A 13,081-nucleotide genomic window follows, 5' to 3' on the forward strand; every position below is an offset into this window, starting at 1 on the left:
TATCTACATGTGCCTCCACACACACACACACACACACACACACACACACACACACACACACACATATATATATATATATATATATATGTTACCAGAGACGAAGTTCTCTTCGTCTTAAATCAAAGACGAGATCAAGAGTCTCTACATTGAGATACTTTCAATTTATTTTTATTTTTTATTTTTACAATTTAAATAATAAATATCAACTCCATTCCATATAGAAATTTATTACCACATAATAATTCACATATGCACACAAGATAGACAACTAAGCCTAGAACAAGGTAAATTGGTTATTTTGTTTGATTGTGTGAATTTGACTAGTCCAGAGAGTTGATTGTAAGTGTTTTTAGTTGTGTAGTACAATCACATTTCATGTATAACTTAATGGTTTATTATTTAATAATTTCCTTTGTTGTTTTTATAACTAATCAATACATCAATTAAAACTTACATCTAAAAATAGAGATTAGATAAAAGTCTATATAATATAACTCAAAAGTTAATTCCTAGGTTCCATGCATGGCATGCCTAAGAGAGAAATAACACATTTGCTAGGTCGATTATCTCACCATGCAACTATATACACCAAAGTCTACTTCCTGAAGACTATAAATACCCCAACACCTTTGCCCTTCCAAAACCACAAAGCCTAATACTCAACACATTGATATTGAAAGAAACGAGGTGAGAAATGGCAGATATTGAAAGCCAACGTAGTTATAATGTTGGAGGAGAAAAAACATTTGCCATTTCTTCGTCGAATGATTCTCCAACTGATGGTGTCGGCGGCTTTGACTTGCCGGTGGATTCCGAGCACAAGGCAAAAGCCATCAAAATCTTCTCTTTTGCTCAGCCCCACATGAGGTCTTTCCACCTTTCATGGATGTCCTTCTTCACCTGCTTCGTATCCACCTTCGCCGCCGCTCCCCTCGTCCCCATCATCCGGGACAACCTCGACTTGACGAGGAGCGACATCGGAAACGCCGGGGTGGCCTCCGTTTCCGGCAGCATATTCTCCAGGCTCGCCATGGGCTTCGTCTGCGACCTCATAGGCCCGCGATACGGCTGCGCGTTCCTCAACCTCCTCACGGCGCCGGTGGTTTTCTCGGTCGCGTTCGTCTCCTCCGCGCCCGGGTTTGTCGCCGTCCGGTTCCTCATCGGCTTCTCGCTCGCCACCTTCGTGTCCTGCTCCTTCTGGACCAGCACCATGTTTAACGGCAAGATCATTGGGCTCGTGAACGGCGTCTCCGCCGGGTGGGGCGACATGGGCGGCGGTGCTACTCAGCTCCTCATGCCTTTCCTTTTCCAATTGATTATACTCGCGGGAGCAACACCGTTCACGGCGTGGCGTATCGCCTTCTTTATCCCCGGATGGCTCCATATTATCACCGGAGTCATGGTCTTAACCCTTGGCCAGGACTTACCCGATGGTAACCTTAGTGCTTTGCAAAAGAAGGGTGACGTTGTCAAAGACAATTTTTCTAAGGTTAGTTTAATTTGTTCATATTGACATGACCTGTGGAATACGGATCAATCTAATATGATCTTACAGCAGATCAATCTAATATAACTTAATGAACTATTTAACTTATAACGCAAATTTCAGTCACTAATAAGTTTTTTAATGCTCTATAATTAAAAATTAAAAAGATATCTAACTATCTCAACAAGTCATTTGTGCACTATTCCATAAGGTGATTAACTATTCAATCTTTTATATAAATATATTATACTTTTCCTCATAAGTATTACAATTCTTTTATAGTAACTCTGATCTTTAACTTTTAATATTACATTTCTCATATAAAAAAAAAAGGTTACATTTTTTCCTTATAAATATTACACTTTCGAGTAACAATCCATCAAGTTATCATTTATTAGTATTACATTTTTTCCTCTTAAATAACTATTCAACTCCAAAATATTACATTTTTTCTTCAAAAATATTATATTAAATTTTTTCTTAGTACTCCATAACAAACAATTTATTCCTAATTAATATTACAAGTATTACATTTTAATATTGACCTGACTTGTGGAATAAGGATCTGTGAGACAATCTGATATAATCTTACAGAAGATTAGACTTACCTTTTTTATTTAATGGACTATTTAACTTATAAGGCAAATTCCAGCCACTAATAAATTTTTAATTTAATTCTCTATAATTAAAAATCATAAAGATATAAGGTTCACCCTATGATGGAATAGCACATGCATAATTACTTCAAATTAATGAGTAGATTACTAGCTATCTCAATAAATCATTTGAATTGTGCACTATTCCATAAGGTGATTTGAAGGAAGAAATTTCCTTCTTGCATTGAATTGCCAAATTAGGTACCAAAGACATTATTAATCATTCTCTTGCAAATGAACATTAAACTCAGCTAACTAACTAATTTGTTCTTTTGGCCGGTTTTAGGTGTTCTCGAACGCTGTGAAAAATTACAGAACATGGGTTTTCTTCTTTCTCTATGGCTTCTCAATGGGAGTTGAGCTTTGCATAAACAACATGATCACAGAGTACTTCTTCGACAGGTTTGATCTGAAGCTTCAGACCGCAGGGATAATAGCGGCGTCGTTTGGCATGGCCAACTTCTTCTCCCGCCCGTTAGGTGGCTACTCCTCCGACATGGCGGCAAAGAAGTTCGGCATGAGGGGGAGGCTATGGGTGCTGTGGATCGTCCAAACCCTCGGCGGACTGTTCTGCATGTGGCTGGGCCGAGCCAATACCCTTCCTGTCGCCGTCGTCGCCATGATCCTCTTCTCCCTTGGAGCCCAGGCGGCGTGCGGTGCCACGTACGGCATCATCCCCTTCGTGTCACGGCGGTCGTTGGGGCTCATCTCGGGGCTGACCGGCGCCAGAGGCAACTTCGGCGGAGGGTTAACGCAGCTGCTGTTCTTCTCCAGCTCGAAATTCTCCACGGCTGCGGGGCTGACGTGGATGGGCGCCATGGCCGTCGCCTGCACGCTCCCTGTCGCGTTCATCCATTTCCCGCAGTGGGGAAGCATGCTTTTTCCGGCGTCCAAGAACGAGAGTTACAGCGAGGAATATTACTACGGGTCGGAGTGGAACGAGGAGGAGAAATCGAAAGGTTTGCACCATGGGAGTCTCAAATTTGCAGAGAACAGCCGGTCGGAGCGCGGCAAGCAACGGATTTCTTCCGTGGCAAGTCCACCCAATATTATCACCCCAACCCGTGCTTAGTTAACTAATTAAACTAAATTAATCAATAAGCTCCGTACGTGCATGTGCTGCATTAAATTAAGGTTACGTTGATAGGTAAAAGTGTAAAACAACCAAGAAATGTTAGTTCTTATTAGCTATACTAATTTTTTTTTTTTTTTTTTTGAAATAGTTCTTAGCTATACTTTACTGTGTACTTTTTAGAGATCCATGTGACAATTGACAAACAACACAACGACACCCATTATTAAAGTATGTTGTGCACTTCCTCATAACAAATTACGGTTTATGATATGATAATTGGAGAATTCATTTCAGCAATATATGATGAATTGTACTACACATGTCCCGGTTATAAGGTTTTAAATTTAACTCTTTGTATGAATAGTTTATTGACATCTTTAGTTTGAACCTACAACCTACCGAGTATAAGTAACTTAAGTTGATTTGTGGTCTTTTATCCAAGATTTTTTTTTTTTTTTTTTTTTTTTTTTTTTTTTTTGTGAATGCTTATCCACGATTAAATTTTTATAAATCAAAGGAATTGTGAAAGTCAAGACTATATTTTCCTAATGGAGTAAATACCACCTATGGTCCCTCGAGTTTGGTGGCCTCGCCATCAATGGTCCCTAACTTTCGTAATTACCTGCCGTCATCCTCCGAGTTGCGAATAATGGCCTTCAAGGGTCTTACCGTCAGTTGTTCCCGTCTGAGACGTCAAAATGGAGGGCAAAAGAGTCATTTGACTTTATGCGAACGTTTTAATGCCTTTAACAATTATAATTACTTTTAGATATTATTATTACCACTTATATTATTATTATTATTATTAATAATTTCCTTTCAAGTTCTGTTAGTATATAATGGCTGTGAGGCACAATAATAATATAATTATAATTAAATATTCTTGTATTCTACTCCGTGAGTCACAATAATAATATAACAATAATTAAATATTCTTCTATTCTATATTCTTCTAGGATTTCTATTACCATCATTAATTATTCCCTAATTTACCATAATTAAATAATTTGATCAATTAGAAAGAGATATTGTTAAATAATGCACGAGACGATTTTTTAATTAAAAATGTTTAAAAATTCATTAATAAAACATAAGGTTCTCATAGTTTTTTCTTAGAAACTATGTAATGAATCATTTTTTTGAGAAATTTGTAGGCCAAACCGCCTACGACAGTTTGCGGTGGATAGATCTCACAAAAATAAGCGATTTAAAAAAAATGTCCAAAACGGACAACAAAAGTTATGCCTTTCCGAACTTTTGACACTTTACAACTAAAAAAATATAAATAAAAAATTAATCTCCGGTTGAGCCGGCTAGGCGATCTAGGCGGCCGCCTAGACCGCATAGCGGCGCCTAGGAAAGTATAAATCAATATATTTTATTAGCAAGAGAGATTTTTTAGGATTTGTGTGGGAGGTTAAAATTCAGGATTTTGTTTTTATATATAGTACAGATTATAATAGGAATTGTATTACACATTTTTATAATATTAGAATAGAATTTTAATCCAGAATTATAGTACGAATGGAAAATTATAAATCAATATATTTTATTAGGAAGAGAGATTTTTTAGGATTTGTTAGAATAGAATTTTAACCCAGAATTATAGTACGAATGTGAAAGTATAAATCAATATATTTTATTAGGAAGAGAGATTTTTTAGAATAGAATTTTAACCCAGAATTATAGTACGAATGTGAAAGTATAAATCAATATATTTTATTAGGAAGAAAGATTTTTTATGATTTGGGCGGGAAGTTAAAATTCAGAATTTTTTTTTTTTTATATATAGTATAGATTATAATAGTAATTGTATTACACAATTTTATAATATTAGAATAGAATTTTAACCCATAATTATAGTATGAATGAGAAAGTATAAATCAATATATTTTATTAGGAAGAGAGATTTTTTAGGAATTTAGCGGGAAGTTAAAATTTAGTATTTTTTTTTATATATAGTATAGATTATAATATGAATTGTATTACAGAATTTTATATTATTATAATAGAATTTTAACCCACAATTATAGTACGAATGTGAAAGTATAAATCAATATATTTTATTAGGAAGAGAGATTTTTTAGGATTTGGGCGGGAAGTTAAAATTCAGAATTTTTTTTATATATATAGTATAGATTTTAATAGGAATTGTATTACACAATTTTATAATATTATAATAGAATTTTAACTTAGAATTATAGTACGAATGGGGAGGTATAAATCAATATATTTTATTAGGAAGAGAGATTTTTTACGATTTGGGCGGGAAGTTAAAATTCAGGATTTTGATTTTATATATAGTATAGATTACACTTTCTTGTAAGAATCAATCAAGTTATCAATAATTAGTATTACATTTTTCACATAAATAACTATTCAACCCCTAAATATTATATTTTAATTTGACTCTTTGTGCTTCATTAGGTTGAGAAAGTAGGCTTGAACAGATATTACAATGTAATTGAGTCAGTAGCATTCAAAAAAAAAAAAAAACTATTCAACCCCAAAATATTACATTTTAATTTGAAAGTATTACAATATTTTCCTCAACAATATTACATTTTTCCTTAGTACTCTCTAAGAAACAATTTATTCTTGATTAGTATTACAGCATAAGTATTATATTTTCTTATTGACCTAACCTATAGATAAAGATTCGTGAGCCAATATGATCTGATTTTACAGCAGATTAGACTTGCCTTTTTTTCTTTATTTATTTATTTATTTATTTAATGGAATATTTAACTTATATCTTGGGTTCCAGTCAAAAAGTTTTTAATTTAATGCTCTATAATTAAAAATCATAAAGATACAAGGTTCACCCTATGATGGAATAGCACATGCATAAGTGCTTCAAATTAATGAGTAAATTAGTAGCTATCTGAACAAGTCATTTGAATTGTGCACTATTCCATAAGGTGATTTGATGGAAGAAATTTCCTCCTTGCATTGAATTGCCAAATTATGTACCAAAGACATTATTAATCAATCTCTTGCAAATGAACATTAAACTCAGCTAACTAACTAATTTGTTCTTTTGACCGGTTTTAGGTGTTCTTGAACGCTGTGAAAAATTACAAAACATGGGTTTTCTTCTTTCTCTATGGCTTCTCAATGGGAGTTCAATGGGAGTTGAGCTTTGCATAAACAACATGATCACAGAGTACTTCTTCGACAGGTTTGATCTGAAGCTTCAGACCGCAGGGATAATAGCGGCGTCGTTTGGCATGTCCAACTTCTTCTCCCGCCCGTTAGGCGGCTAGGCCTCCGACATGGTAGCGAAGAAGTTCGGCATGAGGGGGAGGCTATGGGTGCTGTGGATCGTCCAAACCCTCGGCGGACTGTTCTGCATGTGGCTGGGCCGAGCCAATACCCTTCCTGTCGCCGTCGTCGCCATGATCCTCTTCTCCCTTGGAGCCTAGGCGGCGTGCGACGCCACGTATGGCATCATTGATGAAGCAGCAAGACACACAGCCTAACAAGCAAAGAATGAAGCTGCATGAGGCTGCCTGACCTGCTTACCTGTTTTTATATCAAAAGGGCTTTTATGTGTTTTCCATTCTTTCCTATTGTAACCGTTTCATAACTGCTTTGTATAAGTAGTGTTGTTATCTGTTAGAAGGAAGAAGTTCTTCTTCTTAACAGCTACACCCAAGTTCTGTAATCATATCATCATCAATGCAGCTCTACTTTCCTTTTGCTTTGCTCCTGTGATCAGGCTGTTCGAAATGGTATCAGAGCGCGGCAACCGGAGCTATGCCGGAGCAGTCGTGATGGGAGCAGATGGCAACGGAAGCACGTCGGAACATCCACGAATCTCTGCGACTCCAATTCATCAAACACAGAGGAACGATGAGTTCGATGATCCTCTGTACTTACATATCACGGAGAATCCAAGCTTGTGTCTCGTGTCTCCTCCGTTATCTGAGCTCAATTACGCCTCCTGGAGTAGATCCATGAAGATCGCTCTAGAGGTGAAGAACAAATTTCAATTCGCAATCGGAACTATTCCGATGCAGGTAGAGAATGATCCGAAGCTGGCTTCGTGGAAGAGGTGCAATCGTATTGTCTATTCGTGGATGCTGAAATCCGTCAATCCTAGCATCGTCGAAGGTGTGATGTACTTTGACAAAGCATCAAACATATGGAGTGCATTGCGGAAAAGGTATTCACAGTCTGATCCACACAAAATTGCTGAAATACAGACTGAGATTTTCAAGTGTGTCCAAGGAAGTTTGTTAGTAAATGAGTATTTTACAAGAAGCAATGCTCTATGGCAACAATTGAACGACCTGAGGCCTATGCTGCTGTGCGAGTGTCTACCTAGATGCTCCTGTAAGTTGGTGGATAGAATGAAGAAACAGAAAGAAGAAGATCAGATAATACGTTTTCTTGAAGGGTTAAATAAAGAGTATGAAAGTATTAAGTCTGGAATCTTGGTTATGGATCCAATTCCAGAAATAGAAAAGGTCCTCAATATGACTCTAAAAGTTGAAAGGAAGATAAAGGCCTCCATCTGTCAAAAGAGCAGTGACCTTATTCAGTCTAATGCAAGTCAGACATGCACTGGAGAGGAAGAAACAGTAGTGGCAGCCACAACATTCAATAATAATAAGAAGTTTACAAACAATGGAGGAAGAAATGTACCAAAATGCACTTATTGTAACATGCTTGGACACACAGTTGAGAAGTGCTATAAGAAGCATGGATATCCTCCTGGTTGGGTTGCAGGATATAAATCCAAAAACAGGCAATCTCAGGACACACAACACTCGGAAAATGCCACTGTGAATCAAGTAGGTGACATTGGTATTTCTGCTGACCAATTTCAAAAATTAATCTCTCTTTTGCAGAATCAAAGCAAGGGAAATCCTTCTTCAAGTAATGCTGCTGCTGTGACTGTCCACACTCCTGGAATTAAGGCAAATTTCAGAGATTCTGAGGGAACTATCCATGAAGGTATCTCTATCTCTAATCCACATATTATTGCTGCACTGAATTCATATGATGTCTGGATATTAGATTCAGGAGCTACAGACCATATCACCCGTTCAATAGCTTACGTTGATATGTGTCACAAAGTCCAAGGAGTGTCTGTGAAACTACCAAATGGAGAGACTGCCAATGTCACTCATGTTGGAGAGATTAAACTTGATAAGAACATCCTCCTAAGAAATGTGCTGTGCATTCCCTCTTTTACTTTCAATATAGTCTCTGCCAGCAAATTAACTGAACACTCAAGCTGTAAGTTGATTATGGGAGCTGAATCTTGTGCTGTTCAGGGACCCCTTGGGATAATGGCTGGTTTTGCTAGGCAGAGGGATGGCTTATACCTGATCAATAGGCCTCCTGTCAGGAAGGGCATTTCTTCCTTTAATAAAAATGTTGATAGTTTTGTTGAATTCCAGTGTAACACTGTGTCAATAGAGACTTGGCACAACAGGTTAGGAAATTACCCTGTAAACAAGATTCATCTTTTGAGTGAAATAAAACACAATGGTTGGTCTCATGGACACAACGGAGTAGTTTGTGATATTTGTCATTTTGCTAAGCACAAAAGGTCACCCTTTCCAGTTAGTACTTCTAAAACTGAGAAATGTTTTGATTTGGTTCACATGGATGTATGGGGTTCATTTGCAGTAGCCTCTCTTAAGGGGGAACATTATTTTTTGACCATAGTAGATGACCACAGCTGGTTTACTTGGCTACACATGGTGAGATGCAAATCAGAAGTGAAAAACATCTTTCAGAACTTCTACAACTATATTTGTACTCACTTTTCAGTCAAAATCAAAACTCTAAGAACTGATAATGGCACTGAGTTTTTGATGAACACTTACTTTGCTGAAAAAGGGATAATTCACCAAAAGTCTTGTGTATATACCCCACAGCAAAATGGAGTGGCAGAAAGGAAGCACCAACACATTTTGAATTTGGCTAGGTCCTTGAGTTTTCAGTTAGGGTTGTCTGCTCAGTTTTGGGGTCATTGTGTGTTACATGCATCTTATCTTATCAACAAGTTACCTACTGATGTTGTTGATGGAAAGACCCCATTCAAGCTCCTAACTGGAAGAGATGTGGACTATAGTCAATTGAAATCTTTTGGTTGTTTATGCTTTGGGCTACCACACCACAAGGAAGGAACAAAATGCAGGCAAGGGCAAGAAAGTGCATTTTTTAAGGCTATCCAGCTAATGTAAAAGGTTTTATCCTATATGATCTGATTAATAAAGCCATTTTTGTTTCAAGAGATGTCAGGTTCTATGAACAAATCTTCCCTTTCAAAAATCAGGATTCTGGACTCACAGACAGATTTACTTTATCTGAGGGTTTCAATCCAGTTCTTCCATTCCCCTCAGAAACAAATGATGTCTTGCTGAATGATGTTGATCTACATGTCAGCTCAAGGTACACCACAGATGTTACTAACAGTCCCAGAAAGCAGAATGTGAATGGTGATGAAATCTATGAAGCAACTACAGACACAACTTCTGTGTCTAATGAAATGCATATTGGATATGATAATGAGGATTCCAATCTCATACACAGTGATGAAGCCATTGATGACAATAATCTGATGATTGTTCTCCCTGAGATATCAGATGAACAGAATGAACAGACACAACAAACACAGCCTAAAAGGTCCTCAAGAGTGAAATCTATTCCTCCTAGATTTCAAGACTACTACTGTCAATCTATGGTAAAGTCTTCCCCTCATCCCATAGGAAAATTTATCTCATATGACAATTTGTCCCCTAGTCACAAATTCTATGTGGCTTTTATTACATCAATACATGAACCACAGTCCTACCATGAGGCAGTTCAGCAAGCAGAATGGAGAAGAGCCATGCAATCAGAAATGGAAGCTCTGACTCAAAATAACACTTGGAGCCTCACTGATTTGCCTGCAGGGAAAACACCAATTGGTTGTAGATGGGTGTATAAAGTGAAGCTCAGATCAGATGGTTCCATAGAGAGGTACAAGGCTAGGCTGGTAGAAAAAGGGTACACTCAACAGTTGGCAGTGGATTATGTTGAGACATTCTCCCCAGTTGCCAGAATGACAACTATTAAAACTTTCTTAGCTGTAGCAGTGGCCAAAAATTGGGATATTCAACAGCTGGATATTAACAATGCTTTCTTGCATGGTGATCTAGATGAAGAAGTGTATATGGTCTTGCCTCCAGGTTTTGAAGGCTCTAAACCTAATCAGGTCTGCAAGCTAAAGAGATCCTTGTATGGTCTAAAACAGGCTAGTAGACAGTGGAATGCCAAGTTAACACAGGCCTTGCAAAGGGATGGTTTCCAGCAGTCCTCAGCTGATCCATCTTTTACCACTTTGCTTGTTTATGTGGATGATATCCTTGTTGCAGGCACAAGCCTTAAAACATATGTTGGATGCCTCTTTCAAAATAAAAGATCTTGGTCCTTTGAACTATTTTTTAGGACTTGAAGCATTCAGAGATTCCAGTGGAATGAATCTGTGCCAGAGAAAATATACATTGGAGATACTGCAAGAGAATGGCTTTTTACATGCTAAACCTGCAAGAACACCATGTGTCACAGGGCTTAGACTCACAAGCACTGATGGCACATTGCTTGCCAATCCTGAAAATTATAGAAGGTTGGTTGGTAAGCTCCTCTATTTGACTAATACTAGACCTGACATCTCATATGCTATACAACAATTGAGTCAATTTCTTGATAAGCCAAGGGATACACACTTAGTTGCAGCTCATAGGGTACTCAGGTACCTCAAAAGTGCCACAGGAAAAGGCTTGTTCTATCCATCTAACTCTCAGCTGAAGTTGCAAGGTTTTTCAGACACAGATTGGGCTTCTTGTTCAGATTCCAGGAGGTCTATAACAGGTTATTGCATTTACCTTGGAGACTCTCTCATTTCTTGGAAAACTAAGAAACAAGCAACAGTTTCAAGGTCCTCCTCTGAGGCAGAATATAGGGCACTGGCATCTACTGTTTGTGAAATTCAATGGTTGATATATTTGTTAGCAGATTTGAAGGTGAAATGCAGCAGCCCCATTGCTATATTCTGTGACAATAATTCTGCTGTGGCCATTGGAGAAAACCATGTGTTTCAAGAGCGCACAAAACACATTGAAATAGACTGTCATGTGGTGAGACAAAAGGTCCATCAAGGCATAATCAAACTGTTGCACATTCCTTCAAATAAGCAGATTGCTGATGGTTTTACAAAGGCTTTATCCATTGTTTTGTTTGATATTTTTCATGCTAAGCTGGGCCTTCGAGATCTTCATGCTCCAGCTTACGGGGGGGGGGGGGGGGGAGGGTGATGAAGCAGCAAGACACACAGCCTAACAAGCAAAGAATGAAACTGCATGAGGCTGCCTGACATGCTTACCTGTTTTTATATCAAAAGGGCTTTTATGTCTTTTCCGTTCTTTCCTATTGTATCCGTTTTATAACTGCTTTGTATAAGTAGTGTTGTTATCTATTAGAAGGAAGAATTTCTTCTTCTTTACAGCTGCACCCAAGTTCTGTAATCATATCATCATCAATGCAGCACTACTTTCCTTTTGCTTTGCTCCTGTGATCAGGCTGTTCGACAATCATCCCCTTCGTGTCACGGCGGTTGTTGGGGCTCATCTCGGGGCTGACAGGCGCTGGGGGCAACTTCGGTGGGGGTTAACGCAGCTCCTGTTCTTCTCCAGCTCGAAATTCTCCATGGCGGAGGGCTGACGTGGATGGGCGCCATGGCCGTCGCCTGCAGGCTCCCTGTCGCGTTCATCCATTTCCCGCAGTGGGGAAGCATGCTTTTTCCGGCGTCCAAGAATGAGAGTTACAGCGAGGAATATTACTACGGGTCGGAGTGGAATGAGGAGGAGATATCGAAAGGTTTGCACCATGGGAGTCTCAAATTTGCAGAGAACAGCCGGTCGGAGCGCGGCAAGCAACGAATTTCTTCCGTCGCAAGTCCGCCCAATATTATCACCACAAACCGTGCTTAGTTAACTAATTAAACTAAATTAATCAATAAGCTCCGTACGTGCATGTGCTACATTAAATTAATGTTGATAGAATGATAGGTATAAAACAACAAAGAAATGTTAGTTCTTAGCTATACTGTGTGTGAAATTGACAAACAACACAAGGACACCCATTCAATTAAGTATGTTGTGCACTATCTCATAACAAATTACGGTGTAAAACATTTATGATATGATAATTGGAGAATTCATGACAGCAATATATGATGAATTGTACTATATATCCCAGGTTACAAGGTTTTAAAATTTGACTCTTTGTATTAATGATTTATTGACATTCTTTTATCCACTGCAAGCATTTATGACCTTCCTTCAAATAGAGTCACAGAAGTGTCATATAAGCATGCTTGAATTTTTTTTTTTAACTATTTAACAAAATCCAACAGTTTGAAAAAAATTCCACTTTAACTTTTGAAATATATATATATATATATATATATATATATATATATATATATATATATATATATATATAATTCCATTAAAGCACTCACTTCCCTAGTTGTAGAACGATGCCATCTTCAACACTGTAGTGAAGCCTCTAACCTTGATAAACCTTATGGATTAAGTCGCATATAGAAGAAATAAATAATATAAGGCTTTCCTTAGAGGCAAAGGCACCCAAACCTCTGACAACATGAACCCCTGGAAGCTGCTCCATTAGTCGAAACTACCTAAAGGGATGGTCAAGATCAACGTTGATGGAGCGGTAGACTTGTCCACTAGGTATCACGAAAGTGGAACCAGGAAGAGGAAGCAAAGAAAAGGGCTCTGTGTTTCATTCAATGAACTAGAAGAAAAACTACAGAGACTTAAGCAAAGAAGAAAAGCAATG

General features: G+C 37.7%; 1 protein-coding gene across 1 annotated transcript; it reads left to right on the forward strand.

Moving 5' to 3' along the window:
* Positions 1-560: 560 nt before the first annotated feature.
* Positions 561-3,257, forward strand: LOC109153565 (high affinity nitrate transporter 2.4-like). Its single transcript, XM_019301418.1, has 2 exons — positions 561-1,489; positions 2,429-3,257. Exons 1-2 carry the CDS (start codon positions 695-697, stop codon positions 3,212-3,214), a joined length of 1,581 nt encoding a protein of 526 aa, XP_019156963.1. The 5' UTR covers positions 561-694; the 3' UTR covers positions 3,215-3,257.
* Positions 3,258-13,081: the final 9,824 nt, after the last annotated feature.

The sequence above is a fragment of the Ipomoea nil genome, unplaced genomic scaffold, assembly GCF_001879475.1.
Source record: "Ipomoea nil cultivar Tokyo-kokei standard unplaced genomic scaffold, Asagao_1.1 scaffold2510, whole genome shotgun sequence".
Classification (NCBI taxonomy): Eukaryota; Viridiplantae; Streptophyta; class Magnoliopsida; order Solanales; family Convolvulaceae; genus Ipomoea; species Ipomoea nil.

Coding starts and splice junctions, on each gene's coding strand:
- LOC109153565 (XM_019301418.1), top strand. CDS start 695: ATGGCAGATATTGAAAGCCAACGTAGTTATAATGTTGGAGGAGAAAAA. Junction 1,490..2,428: donor TCAAAGACAATTTTTCTAAG/GTTAGTTTAATT, acceptor GGCCGGTTTTAG/GTGTTCTCGAACGCTGTGAA.